The following is a 13294-nucleotide window of genomic DNA, read 5'->3' on the forward strand; positions in this document are numbered from 1 at the left end:
TTTCTATAACCGAATAAGTATTTTTTAATATTGATTTTTAATTTTAAACATTTAATAAATTATGAAATATTAAGTTTTCTTTAAATAGGTGCCCTACAAACAGGAAAGGTGTTAAAATAAAAAGAAAACTCACCGATCGCGGATTCCCACGTTGGAGCGGAGGCTGCTCGGATGTCTGCATTGCCTTCCCTGGAACAGCTACCGAAGATCTCATCCCATCTCATCCAATCTATCCTTCCTCTTCTTCAGTATCTTAGAACTGCCTGAAAAATAAATTTAATAACAGCTATGAGTTTTTCAAAATACTTTCAAATATTTGAAAATTCTTGAAAATATTTAGAAATATATTGAAAAATCAATAGTAAATATTTTTTCTTGCTTTGAAATAATATACTTATAATCATAAATGTTATCTAAACACAAAAATATAAATACAATTAAATAATTAATAAACTTACAATGAACTGCGCTCAGCGATGCCAGATCTCCTCCAGGAGCTGCTCCGCAACATTCTCCTATTTTTCCGAAGAACACACACAAACACTAAATAAACTGATAATTTAACGGCACAAATATTTCACTACACATTTAGGCACGACACTAAAAACACCAATTTTCCATATAACAATTACATACAACAGCCTATATGAACTAACACTTAAATTCATCCGATAACTGAAAACATTTTAAAATAATATTCACGCTAATCTTATAATGCAAAGAATACTTTTGATTGAAAAAAATACCGGCGCCCAACTCGGCGTTCTATAAAATAATTAAGACCACTGAACGAAAAAATACGATTCACAATTTGAGAAAATAACACACTTCGATAAAAAAAAACAACTAATCTTTTATATGCGATGTGACACTCCCGAACAAAAAACCGTTTACACAAATTTGGAATCAAAACTTTTCGTTTACTGAACACATTTCTAAACCACAAAAACTTAAACAATCACTAAAACACAAAAAAGACTGTATATATTTAAAATAAACTTTTTTAACCCGTACCAATAGGATAATAAACTTTGGATTCGTAAGAGTAAAGTGGAGGTTCCCTAGTTAATACATTTAGTATTTATATTAAGTATATACTAATATTTAATAAAAATTTGTAAAATATTAAAGAAAAAACTGCAAAGATTAACCAGGGAATAAAGGTTAGAGTCAGTGAACCGAAAAGGGCAAAAAACGTTATTCGTTTTCCACCGACGCAAAACTTCCTCCACTTATTCACTCTACGAGCTCCTAACTCGTACTGAAGCGCGCCATAGTGTAGCCGCTCTTGCCTTCCTTCATACTGAGCCTGATTGGCCGAGCGCTAGGCCAATGAGCGAGCGCGCTAGACTGCCTGTGTAGGGGGGGATAAATGCGCGCGCCTCCTACGGAGTAGAGGTGAAACATAATCGATTATCTCGATTATAATTACGTAAAAACGTATGTTCCGTTAAAATTGGTAAATAAATTGACTTTCGATTAGAGCGCTCAACTTGTAGTGGCCATTTTAAGAAACAATCATCTCTCTAAAAAGCTAGTCCTTAATTTACTTTCTGTAATATTGATGTTTCATTCTTTTGATTCTGTTTATACAATTTTATACGACTGTTTCACTGTTGTGTGATGCTTGTTGAAGTGGTGGGTTTTTATAAAAATAATATATAAAGAAATGTGTGTTTAAAAATTAATTAAATATGGAAATAGACGAAGTAGCAAAATTAGAGCATTTGTCTCTTGTATCAAAAATATGTACAGAATTAGAAAATCATTTAGGAGTAAACGATAAAGATTTAGGTAAGTTTACAGTTCATAACCTCATATTCATTAATTATACGTTTTCTTTTACTTCTTCTTTTTTTTTATTAACAAATATTTTCCATAGTAATATTTAATATAATAAGATATTTATTTTATTTAACTTGCTTAGTAATATTAAAAATTATTTTTGAAAACAATATTTAATTGTAATTTTAAGTGATTTACTTTTGACGTAATAACGCGTGTAAAAGTTACATATTTTACATTAATAAATTAACAAATGCTTTAAATGTTAATTAATTAATTTAAAGTATAATTATATTTTATTTATTGCCAAAATTTTTTTCTATAATTTTTATGAAAAAAGTACTTTTACAAAAATAAACCTTATTCTTTTTTTTTAATTTCAGCTGAATTTATAATTCATTTATCAGAAAAAAATGGTACCTTCGAAAACTTTAAAAGAGTATTAATTGAAAATGGAGCGGAATTTTCTGTGAGTATTTTATAAACATTTTATAATTATCTAATTTTAAAAAAACAACTATTTTTAATAATTAAAAATTTATAATTTTTAGGATTCTTTTGTTCAAAATCTCTTGAGAATTATAAAACACATGAAACCAATACCTACACAAGCATCACCACCAGCAACGTCAAAAAAAGATGAATTATCAACAAAATTTCCCGCATTAGCTCTACCAAATGAAAGACAAGATAAAAAATTAGCTAATGACGATGATATTATTAATGAAGCAATGGCCTCGTTAGAAGCCTTTGCACCATCCAGCTTGAAGACTAATAGTAATGAATCAAATGAAATTAAACACGAAAGAAAAAGAAGTCATTCACGTGACCTTCATAGAAATAGATCAAGATCACCTCATCAAAGGCATAAGAGACATAAAGGTAGATCTCGTTCTCGACATCGTTCAAGATCAAATTCACGTTCTCGACGTCGTTCAAATTCCCGTTCACGCAGGCGCTCCAGATCACGGGATCATAAACGTGAAAATACATCTCGAGACAGAAGAAGATACAGATCACGAGAACGTAAACGATCACGGTCTGGTACCAGAAAATCAAGAGTCGACGATCGTAAAGATTCAAGACGTACGCGAAAGGAAAGCGAAAGATCAAGATCACGTTCCACTGAGGAATTGTCAATTGATCCTGAAATTGGTAAAATTTATCCTGGTAAAGTGGCGAATATTGTGCCATTTGGTTGTTTCGTTCAACTTGAATCATTAAAACGTCGATGGGAGGGTCTTGTTCATATTTCACAATTACGAAGAGAAGGTCGCGTTGCAAGTGCAAGTGATGTTGTTTCACGTGGACAAAAAGTTCTCGTTAAAGTTCTCAGTATAAGCGGTCAAAAAGTTTCATTGAGTATGAAGGATGTCGATCAAGAAACAGGACGTGATCTCAATCCAGTTATAAATGTAACAAGAACCGAGGAGGATGAGAAACATTTGAGGAATCCTGATCGTCCAACGTCATTATTGGAACTTCAAGCAAATGACGATGAGGACGAGACATATTCTAGGAAACGAGTACAAAGACTATCATCGCCTGAGAAATGGGAAATTAAACAAATGCTTGCAGCGAATTGTATAGATAGGTAAATTATTTAATTAATATTTAATTATTTATTAATAATTATATTGAATAATAAATTAATTAATGATTGGTAAATTTATAGGAGTGAACTACCAGAATTTGACATGGAAACGGGACTTTTACCACGTGACGATGATGAAGATGAGGACATAGAAATAGAATTAGTAGAAGAGGAACCTCCCTTTTTACAAGGACATGGCAGAAGTTTGGGAGACTTGAGTCCAGTGAGAATTGTCAAAAATCCTGATGGGTCATTAGCTCAAGCTGCGATGATGCAAAGTGCATTAGCAAAAGAAAGAAGGGAACAAAAAATGCTGCAAAGAGAACAAGAAATAGATTCAGCACCAACGGGAAGTCATAAAAATTGGATTGATCCCTTGCCAGATGGTAAAAAAAAATCAATATTGTCTCTTATTTTTAAATAATTTAAATTCAAATAGAATTTAATTATTTGACAAATTAAATTTTTTATTATTAGATTACATTTTTGTAGTACTAGTTTTAATAAACTTTTTTAATTTTTAGTTGAAAGTCGTTCGATGGCAGCGAATGCTCGAGGCATTGGTCTTCAAACGCAAGATTTACCTGAATGGAAGAAGCACGTAATTGGCGGTAAAAAATCATCATTTGGAAAGAAAACGAATTTAACACTTTTAGAGCAACGTCAATCATTGCCAATTTATAAATTACGAGACGATTTAGTTAAGGCCGTTACCGATAATCAAATTCTCATAGTTATTGGAGAAACTGGTTCGGGAAAAACAACGCAAATAACACAATATTTAGCAGAAGCTGGTTTCACATCTCGGGGAAAAATTGGCTGCACACAACCAAGGTATTTCTATAATATAATTAAATGACTATTTCTGTTTTTAAAATAAATTATATAACAAAAATTTTAATAATTTGTTTTATTTTCAATAAAGGCGTATAGCAGCTGTTTCAGTAGCAAAAAGAGTGGCTGAAGAATTTGGTTGTCGTATGGGTCAGGAAGTTGGTTATACAATTCGATTTGAAGATTGCACTGGTCCAGAAACGAAAATAAAATACATGACAGACGGTATGTTATTACGAGAATGTCTCATGGACCTTGATTTAAAAACATATTCCGTTATTATGTTGGATGAGGCTCATGAGAGAACAATTCATACCGATGTTTTATTTGGACTTTTAAAACAAGCTGTAGGCCGAAGACCAGAATTAAAACTTATTGTTACCAGCGCTACTTTGGATGCTGTGAAATTTTCTCAATATTTCTTTGAGGCGCCAATTTTTACCATTCCAGGCAGAACTTTTGATGTTGAGGTGAATTTTTTAATAATTAATTTTCTAATTAAATAATTTTTATTGTTCTATTTTTAAATTTATAAAAATTATTTCAGATTATGTACACAAAGGAGGCTGAGACTGATTATTTAGACGCATCATTAATAACAGTTATGCAAATACATTTACGTGAGCCACCAGGCGATATTCTTCTATTTTTAACTGGTCAAGAGGAGATTGATACTGCTTGTGAAATTCTTTATGAGCGAATGAAATCATTGGGCAAAGATGTACCTGAATTAATTATTTTACCCGTTTATTCAGCATTACCATCAGAAATGCAGACAAGAATTTTTGAGCCTGCACCACCTGGTTCACGTAAAGTTGTTATTGCGACAAATATTGCCGAGACAAGTTTAACTGTCGATGGAATTTATTATGTTGTTGATCCTGGATTTGTGAAGCAAAAAGTCTATAATTCTAAAACTGGAATGGACAGTCTTAATGTAACACCAATTAGTCAAGCGGCAGCAAAACAACGTGCAGGCAGAGCCGGAAGAACTGGCCCTGGAAAATGTTATCGTTTATATACAGAAAGAGCTTATAGAGATGAAATGTTACCGACACCAGTGCCGGAAATTCAACGTACAAATCTTGCTACAACTGTTTTACAATTAAAAACAATGGGTATTAATGATTTGCTTCATTTTGATTTTATGGATGCACCGCCAGTTGAATCGCTTATAATGGCATTGGAATCATTGCACAGTTTAAGTGCACTTGATAATGAGGGACTTTTAACGAGATTGGGTAGGCGAATGGCTGAATTTCCCTTGGAACCAAATTTATCAAAAATGTTAATCATGAGCGTTCATTTACAATGTTCTGAAGAAATTTTAACAATTGTCAGTATGTTGTCTGTACAAAATGTTTTTTACAGGTGTGTATTTATAAATTAATTAATTTCATTATTATTTTAAATATTTTCTTATTATAATCATCTAAAATATAATTCATGTCTATTAATAATGGAAAAATTATTTTTTAGGCCAAAAGATAAGCAAGCGTTAGCTGATCAGAAAAAAGCAAAATTTAATCAGGCTGAAGGAGATCACTTAACTCTATTAGCGGTTTATAATTCATGGAGAAACAATAAATTTAGTAATGCGTGGTGTTATGAAAATTTCGTACAAATACGAACACTTAAACGTGCACAAGATGTGCGTAAACAACTTTTAGGAATTATGGATAGGCATAAATTAGACGTCGTCTCAGCAAGTAAAAATACGGTTCGAGTTCAAAAGGCTATTTGTTCTGGATTCTTTAGAAATGCTGCGAAAAAAGATCCACAAGAGGGATATAGAACTTTAGTCGATAGCCAAGTCGTTTACATTCATCCTAGCAGTGCTCTGTTCAACAGACAACCAGAATGGGTACGTAAAATAAATTTATTTGTTATCTAAAAAATAAGAACAATTTTATTTCTTTATTTGATAAAACAAATTAATTATTTTATTAATAATTGGAGAACTTTTTAATTTACAGGTAATTTATCATGAATTAGTTCAAACGACAAAAGAATATATGCGTGAGGTCACAACAATTGATCCAAAATGGCTAGTGGAATATGCGCCGGCATTTTTTAAATTTAGCGATCCAGCGAAATTAAGTAAATTTAAGAAGAACCAGAGACTTGAACCATTATATAATAAATACGAAGAACCGAATGCCTGGAGAATATCAAGAGTACGACGTCGACGTAATTAAGCATTTAATTTCTAAACATATATATATATATATATATTTAAATATATATTTGTTAATTTTAAATTATTACTGAAAATAATTTCTGTAAATGTACATATTAATTAATTGTAGCGAATACAATACATTATCATTGAAATTTAAATGCGACCAATCATATTTCTAATTTAATTCAATATTCTGTAATTTCTTTTTGTATAAACAAAAAGTGGCACGTTTGCCTATAAAATGTGTGTTTTTTTATTACCTACAATAATTAATGATTAATATTATTATTTATTATTTTAAAATTTAAGAATTTTAATTTAAAATCAATTAAAACAAAATACTAATATTTTTTTTATTTATATATAATAGTAATATAAAATTACAATTTTTAAAATTGTTTTTATATTTTTAATTAAATATATTCTTACTTCATTTAATTTAATTAATTAATTATATTAATTAAATTCATATTATAATTATTTAAAAAAAATAAATACTGATCTTTATAATTTAATATAATTTGTATTAGATTAATTAATAATCCTGTTTTTTAAATTATTGAAAATACATAAAATTAAATTAAAATTATTAAATTACACTAAAATTATTATTTATTTAATGAAAATAAATAAATCATAATAATAAAATTAGTAATACTAAATAATAAACGTTATTATTAATAGACTAAATTTGTATTATTATTATTATTACTAAATAATTGTTTTAAAAATTATAATAATATTAAAATTTTAAGTTTTTTATTATATTATATATATTTTACATTAATATATGTAATTAATAATATATATTATATTAGTTAGTAGATAATTAATTACAGAATTACTTTTATTATCATTAATCTTAAAAATAAAATACAATAATAAAATTCTAATATTTGAAAAAAAAGTTATTCGCGCCCTTTTTGTTGTTGGTAAAATCTGTCCAATCAGGTGATCCTAATTTTAAAGTTGTGAAGTGAACCGGAAATGTTCAATTATTGCGTACTCTTATTGGTTGGAAAAATGGAGAAGAAAGCGCTGATTGGCTGCTAGAATGCGTGCACAGCAAATTGCTACCTCCCCCACTTCCCCCAACTTTCTTCTTGTCGATGAGCGCCAACGGTCTCTACATTTCGTGTTTTGTCGTCAATAGAGTAGGAAGTGTTGTAAATATTTGCAGATTAATCGTTAATTTAGTTAATTTTTTGTTATTTCGGTCGAATGAACGTTGAAATATTAGTTTTTTCCTATCGAGAATAAAGATTAAAAATTGCTACGTTTTACAATATTTTTTCAGTATTGGCGTTTGGATAGGTTATGTATACACCGGCCGGTGGAATGTAGCGAGTGATTTTTTTTGTCTCCAATTACTCAAAACGGAAGTATTTTCGGGAATACAGATGAAATATTGTTCACGAAAAGTTTTCTCGTATTGATTTAATAGTTTTTGTCTCGCAAAAATCATGGGTCATTTGGATGCATATAATGGCGGCCATTTTGTTTCGATTATGGGGATCGTACGCCATACATTTTGCAATGGGGGTTTTTGCACGGTTCGCGTAGATTATTATAGTCTTGGAAAAGTATTCTTGTGTCAATTTGTTAATTTTATTTAGTAGAAAATGTTTTCGTCTCGTTTATTGCTGTTCGCGTGGGAATTATTCTCGTACGTATCGAAAATTGTGTAGGTATTATCGTGTTCCGATTTTTAGTTTGTTTCGCGAAAATTTTTTCATCGGTTAAAATTCGTCAAAGGGGCCATCTATAAACAACATTACTATTAAAGGGGGGGGGGTTAAGCTATTTAGGTATTACGATAAAAGAAAAAATGGCGCTAATATTTGGGTCAGTCCATTACAGGGGGATGGGGGGGGGGAAGTTAACTTTTCTAAATAATACACGCGATATTTTTTCAATTTTCTATAAAAAGTCATAAAAATTCGGTAAAGTGTTCAGTGTGTCGAAAAATATGTTCCAGTTGTATTTGTATTATTTGCATTGTTACACCTCCATGTTCGAGGTGATTAACCTCGTTTTTGTGAGTATAATTAAATCTAATTTTTATTTTACTTTGTACTTTTAACAAGTTTAAACTCATTTAAAAAATAATATATTGAATATCTCATTTGTTCTTTATATTTACATGATCATTAATATATTGTAGATTATGAGAATTTAATTATTATTTTTTTCCTCAGCTTTTGATGATGACGATTATAAAGAATACTGCGAGGGATTTTCTGTAGGATCAAGGTCACCTCTTTCACGCCTTCAATAATCCTTTGATGAAGGATTTTCCAATGGAAACCATCACCCCCCGTTTGCAGCACTTCTTCGACCGGTGAGTTATTCATTCAATTTTTTAAGCAACATAGTGACAACACTGATGTAATTAAAAAAAATATATAAGTGTGTACATTTTTATTGTTTTATTTAACATTTAATGAAACATTCTTCTGCATAATAAGAGCAAATTTTTTCTCAGAAGAAAAATTCCATTATTTACATCAGTGTCATATATTCTCATGATACATTGTGTTTATATTATACAGTTTGGTTATATTATTTTCATCTTCTCATTTTATTATAAATTTTATTTTCACTTTAAAAAAATCAATTAATTTGAATTCAAATAAAATAAATTAAATTAGTAAATTAAGTAATAAAGAAAATTAATCAATTAAATTTTTTTATTTAAAGATAATTATTAAATCAAGATAAATGCTCATAATTAATAATTAAAAATACAAATAAATTTTTTATAACATTTTTTATTTGAAAACAAATGCCTAACTGTATATAAGTTGTTTTTTTTATTCGTACGAATGAGTTTGTTTAAAATTTTTGGGCTCGTGTAAGGTTTTTCTAATATATTAGGTAGGCAGGTAATTTTTTATTTTTGGTGTGAATGAATTTATTGAAGAATATTTGTGCATTTTTTTCTGTTTATTATGTCACTATGTTGTTTTTTTATGTTATTTAATATATATTTATCAAATTTATATTTCTTTGCATTTTATTGTCTTTTATTTCAAAAAATATTGGAATTTTTTTTTTTTAATTTAACATTTATTGAAACTTTAAAAAGTTATTTTATAAATTTTTAAAAAAAGTTTAGAACAAACTTTTTTTTAGAATTTTTTCTTAACTTTTTAAAAGTTTCCCATTATATTAAAATACTATTTTTTTTAACTTTATTCAACCGAAATTAATTTCTGATATACTTGAAAAAAATGTATATAAATATTTCCTCTAATTTTTTTTTACATTTGAATATTCGTGCGAAAATCAAATACCAATCAGCAATCCACTTTAGCGCATGTGCACCGAGCACAAATTTACCACGTGACCACGTGTTTTTTTTTCTAAGGTTTGAGGTTAGATTTTTCAATGTGAGAATTTACGAATTTTTAAACAATTATTGTGTAATAATGAAGAAACAAACTGAAAATAGTGATAAAAAACAAAATCGGGGGAAATCATCTCGACAGAAGAAAATTAATTTAGTATTTGACGAAGAAAAACGAAGGTATAAATAAAAAATAATTACAAATATATAAACATGAATTCAACCAAGTCTCATTATGACTATATAATAAATTTTAATTTTGAAGACAGTTCCTTGGTGGTTTCCGCAAAAGAAAATTACAACGACAAAAAAAGGCACAAGAAGAATTGCAGCAACAATTAAAAGAAGAAAAAAAGAGAATAAAGAAAAATGTACGTTGTTTTTAGAGAACATATAATTTAGGTTATGTTGCACATGAAATTTAGACTACAATAACAATAATAATTACAATTAATTTAATATAATTTATTTGCACAATTTTTGTATAAATAACAAATATTAGAGATTCTTTAAATAATACTATAATTTCAATGTAAAGTTAAATTTATACGAAAGTTTTAATTATTTTTTTTTTAATTCAAGAACTTTGAAAATAAATTGAAATTTACCATTTCTTTTTTCACTTTTATTGTTTAAAATTTCAAGTGCAACAATATTTATCAAATTGTTAAATATCAATTATTTTCTTTTATTAATAGGCTAAAGATAGTTATAAAAAGTGGATTTCTTATCGTGCTGTACCAGAATTAGAGGAACTTTTAGCAAAAAAAGAATATGAAGAGGAAGGACATACAGTCAGCATTTTAGAATTAAATGTCGCAGATTTAGAACAACAGAGCAGTTTAATTGGAGAGAATGTAGTCAAATATGATGATGACAATGATAATGACAATGAAGATAATGAAGCAAGTGATGATAATTTTAATAGTAATGAAGTTCCTGGTATGGAAATTATAAGGAAACCATTAAAAAAACAAAAAATAGAAAAAGAATTGCCAGAGAAAAAACCATCCGAGTCTGGTAAAAATATTAAAAAAGCAATAAAACGAATTGCAACGAAGGAAGTACAAAAGAGCCGGGCATTTCAGCAAAAACAAAAAATTGAGCATTTAAAAAATAAAAAGAAAATGAGACAAAAAATCAAGAATCAGAAGAAATTAAAAAAGAAGGATAGCCGAAATAAACGAAGCGCGTAATTTTTATTCTAATTTAAGAAACTTGAAAAATATTTTTATAAAATATTTTGTAAATAAATACAATATCTAAGAATTATTGCAATTTTAATTACAAAAATAGAAATTAAAATTTGTAAGCAAAATTTACTTAAACTTGAATTATAATGATTAAATATTTTTTAAAGTTATATAAAATGGTTTAATTTGAAAAAACATTTGTTTTAATGTTTTTTTTTTTTTTGTAAATTTAAAACCACTTTTATTTCTTCTATTAATTTACATACAAGTGTAATTAGAAAATGAAATAAATATTTCTACTTTAATTTCTTTGAATTTTGTAATATTTTTAAAACTTTTTAATCTTTAATTAATTAAAATTAAAAATTAATTGAATACAAATTTTAATTTTTTGAAAAAATTTAAATTACTAAAAAAAAGGAATGGGATTAATAAACTGGATGTTTTTTTTTAAAGGAATATATATTTAATGAATATATATTCGTTATATACTTAATATACATATGTACAACTTAACAGACATTGATTATAAGAATAGAGATAATCATTACACGACACGAAGACACATTTGTTTCCACTCTTTCGCGATTAGCGGGTTTGTTTTTTTTTAGACAGAAAAATAAAATATATATATATTTTTTTCACATGCATTCCTCTTTGCATGTCTCGCAGTGCATATAATAGAATTTTAAACATCTTTTTATATTTAACGCAGTGGAATAAAAATCTATACATTCATTGTGTTGTCACTGTTCTTACAGTGTGACTAGCATTATGTTAAAATACATCTATTCGATATAGGTTATTATGCGCAGGTCATTGATTTTTTTTGGGCTCCAATTTTTTTTTCTTTTTTTTTTTTAAATATGGTCCCTGTAAATTTTTGCAGGTAACTTGAATTAACTGGTACTTAACACTTCGAACACATTAAGAGCCGATTACGTCATTTATTATTTATATATAACATAATTCAGGTAACTGCATAGACATCAATTTTCGTCACTCGATGCCTACAAACTCGTGTTTTAATATCCCTCCTTAACATCAAATATTTACAAGGGTTACGAGTTTTTTTGTTTTTAAATTATAAATTTCTTTTTTTTTCTTTCACATTCGCACACACACACACTTTTTTTTTCTAAAAAACTAATTATTTCTTTTTCTTGAAATAACTTGCACTCTCGAATTTTTAAATTTTTATGAAATACACAGAATGTTTTAAGCGTTTTCTTTCTCACGATGAAATACTATATAATTATACATTAATGTTTTCTTTTCTTTTCTTTTTTTTTCAGAACAACAATAATTAGATAAGTCTCTATACATTTGATATTTTTTCTATTCATGCATAATATTTTTGTTTTTTTTTAACGTTTCTTAATACTAAAACGAATTACGAGATACTTTTCTATAATAAAAATTAGCTTTGGTCCGAAAGTAAAGTATAAAAGTCATCAAATTGATTTTATAAAATCATGATTTCTTAATTAAATTAACATTTTTTTTTTTGCCTCTTTTATGAGGCAATTAAAAAAGTCCGGCTTTATTTAAATAGCCTTTTTTTTGTCATATATACTGCTCAAAATTCAAGTACTTATTATCGCTTTTTTTATTTGTCGTTCAAAAATTCTTCGAGATTTGGAATGAAAGCAATTTTATTATTATTCTTATTATTATTATTGTTAGACAATTAAACACAAATTAATGTGTATTTATTGGTTTGCCAGGCCCATCTCTATAGAAATGAATTCATTTTCATTTCTATATTCGTAAAAATGCCCATGAAGTTCTTCTTCGCGTATATTCAAGATCTTTTTTGATCTTCATATTTTTCTGTTAGAAAATTTTTCACGCATTTAGATTGAAGTCGTTTGTATGCTTCCGTGCAACAATAAATGTTGCACGGAATCCCTATCTCAAACTTTACTCTCTGGACCATCCGTCGTGTGTTTGAAGGAATTGCGAATTTTACTCAGATGAAGAGCAGTAATGTGTCCATAAGTTTTGTTGTACCATTCAGGAGTTCTTCCTCTGTAAATTTTAAATACAATTAAATTAATAATAATAAATTTAATTAATATAACACTAAAAATTAAATTATTAAATTAAATTAAAAATCGAACATACTTTGTATCAACTCTGGATAGATGCATAATGCGAGATTTGCCACTTCCACAAGGTTCAATTAAATATCGAGATGCTAAAACAATGCCTCGCGTTCCTCCAAATGTGATAGGAGCATTTGGATGCTCGACGGATGTTTCGACAATTACACAAGCACCTTTAGGTAAATCATTTCGCCATGATCTGTAAAAACAGAATTTTTACTTATATTTTTTTTTGTTTCGAGAAAAATT

At 27.9% G+C, this 13294-nt stretch overlaps 4 protein-coding genes across 5 annotated transcripts in view; 3 read left to right on the plus strand and 1 right to left on the minus strand.

The window, feature by feature from the left end:
- The first annotated feature begins 1597 nt into the window (after positions 1 to 1597).
- Positions 1598 to 6637, plus strand: LOC127288087 (ATP-dependent RNA helicase DHX8). The gene is made up of 9 exons (XM_051315329.1): positions 1598 to 1794; positions 2169 to 2254; positions 2337 to 3379; positions 3461 to 3765; positions 3904 to 4213; positions 4305 to 4683; positions 4761 to 5584; positions 5693 to 6077; positions 6190 to 6637. The coding sequence occupies exons 1-9, from the start codon at positions 1695 to 1697 to the stop codon at positions 6409 to 6411; spliced, it is 3654 nt and encodes a 1217-aa protein (XP_051171286.1). The 5' UTR covers positions 1598 to 1694; the 3' UTR covers positions 6412 to 6637.
- Positions 6638 to 8273: 1636 nt separating this feature from the next.
- The window catches only part of LOC127290938 (prostaglandin E2 receptor EP3 subtype), a 249774-nt gene continuing 244753 nt past the window's right edge, over positions 8274 to 13294 (plus strand). Inside the window, exons 1-2 of the mRNA XM_051319783.1 lie at positions 8274 to 8433; positions 8594 to 8736. The gene's annotated coding sequence lies outside the window, so the exon portion shown is untranslated. The remainder of the gene's footprint in view (positions 8434 to 8593; positions 8737 to 13294) is intronic.
- Positions 9746 to 11013, plus strand: LOC127290943 (nucleolar protein 12). Its single transcript, XM_051319794.1, has 3 exons — positions 9746 to 9924; positions 10010 to 10115; positions 10443 to 11013. The coding sequence occupies exons 1-3, from the start codon at positions 9827 to 9829 to the stop codon at positions 10938 to 10940; spliced, it is 702 nt and encodes a 233-aa protein (XP_051175751.1). The 5' UTR covers positions 9746 to 9826; the 3' UTR covers positions 10941 to 11013.
- The window catches only part of LOC127290902 (rho GTPase-activating protein 7), a 167543-nt gene continuing 165647 nt past the window's right edge, over positions 11399 to 13294 (minus strand). For both annotated transcript variants that reach the window (XM_051319724.1, XM_051319734.1), the window contains 2 exons: positions 13065 to 13244; positions 11399 to 12968 (listed from right to left, as the gene is read on the minus strand). In XM_051319724.1, the coding sequence (XP_051175681.1) occupies positions 12854 to 12968; positions 13065 to 13244 (295 nt within the window). In that variant the 3' untranslated portion in view covers positions 11399 to 12853. The remainder of the gene's footprint in view (positions 12969 to 13064; positions 13245 to 13294) is intronic.

This window comes from Leptopilina boulardi, unplaced genomic scaffold (genome assembly GCF_019393585.1).
Source record: "Leptopilina boulardi isolate dan_hultmark-lab unplaced genomic scaffold, ZJU_Lbou_2.1 LbouV2_123, whole genome shotgun sequence".
Classification (NCBI taxonomy): domain Eukaryota; kingdom Metazoa; phylum Arthropoda; class Insecta; order Hymenoptera; family Figitidae; genus Leptopilina; species Leptopilina boulardi.

Excerpts from the sequence above, each read along its gene's own strand:
- LOC127290943 (XM_051319794.1), top strand. The coding sequence starts at position 9,827 with ATGAAGAAACAAACTGAAAATAGTGATAAAAAACAAAATCGGGGGAAA. Across the intron at positions 9,925-10,009 it reads TTTGACGAAGAAAAACGAAG|ACAGTTCCTTGGTGGTTTCC; the intron begins GTATAAATAAAA and ends TTAATTTTGAAG. Across the intron at positions 10,116-10,442 it reads AAAAGAGAATAAAGAAAAAT|GCTAAAGATAGTTATAAAAA; the intron begins GTACGTTGTTTT and ends TTTTATTAATAG.
- LOC127288087 (XM_051315329.1), top strand. The coding sequence starts at position 1,695 with ATGGAAATAGACGAAGTAGCAAAATTAGAGCATTTGTCTCTTGTATCA. Across the intron at positions 4,684-4,760 it reads GCAGAACTTTTGATGTTGAG|ATTATGTACACAAAGGAGGC; the intron begins GTGAATTTTTTA and ends AAATTATTTCAG. Across the intron at positions 5,585-5,692 it reads GTACAAAATGTTTTTTACAG|GCCAAAAGATAAGCAAGCGT; the intron begins GTGTGTATTTAT and ends ATTATTTTTTAG.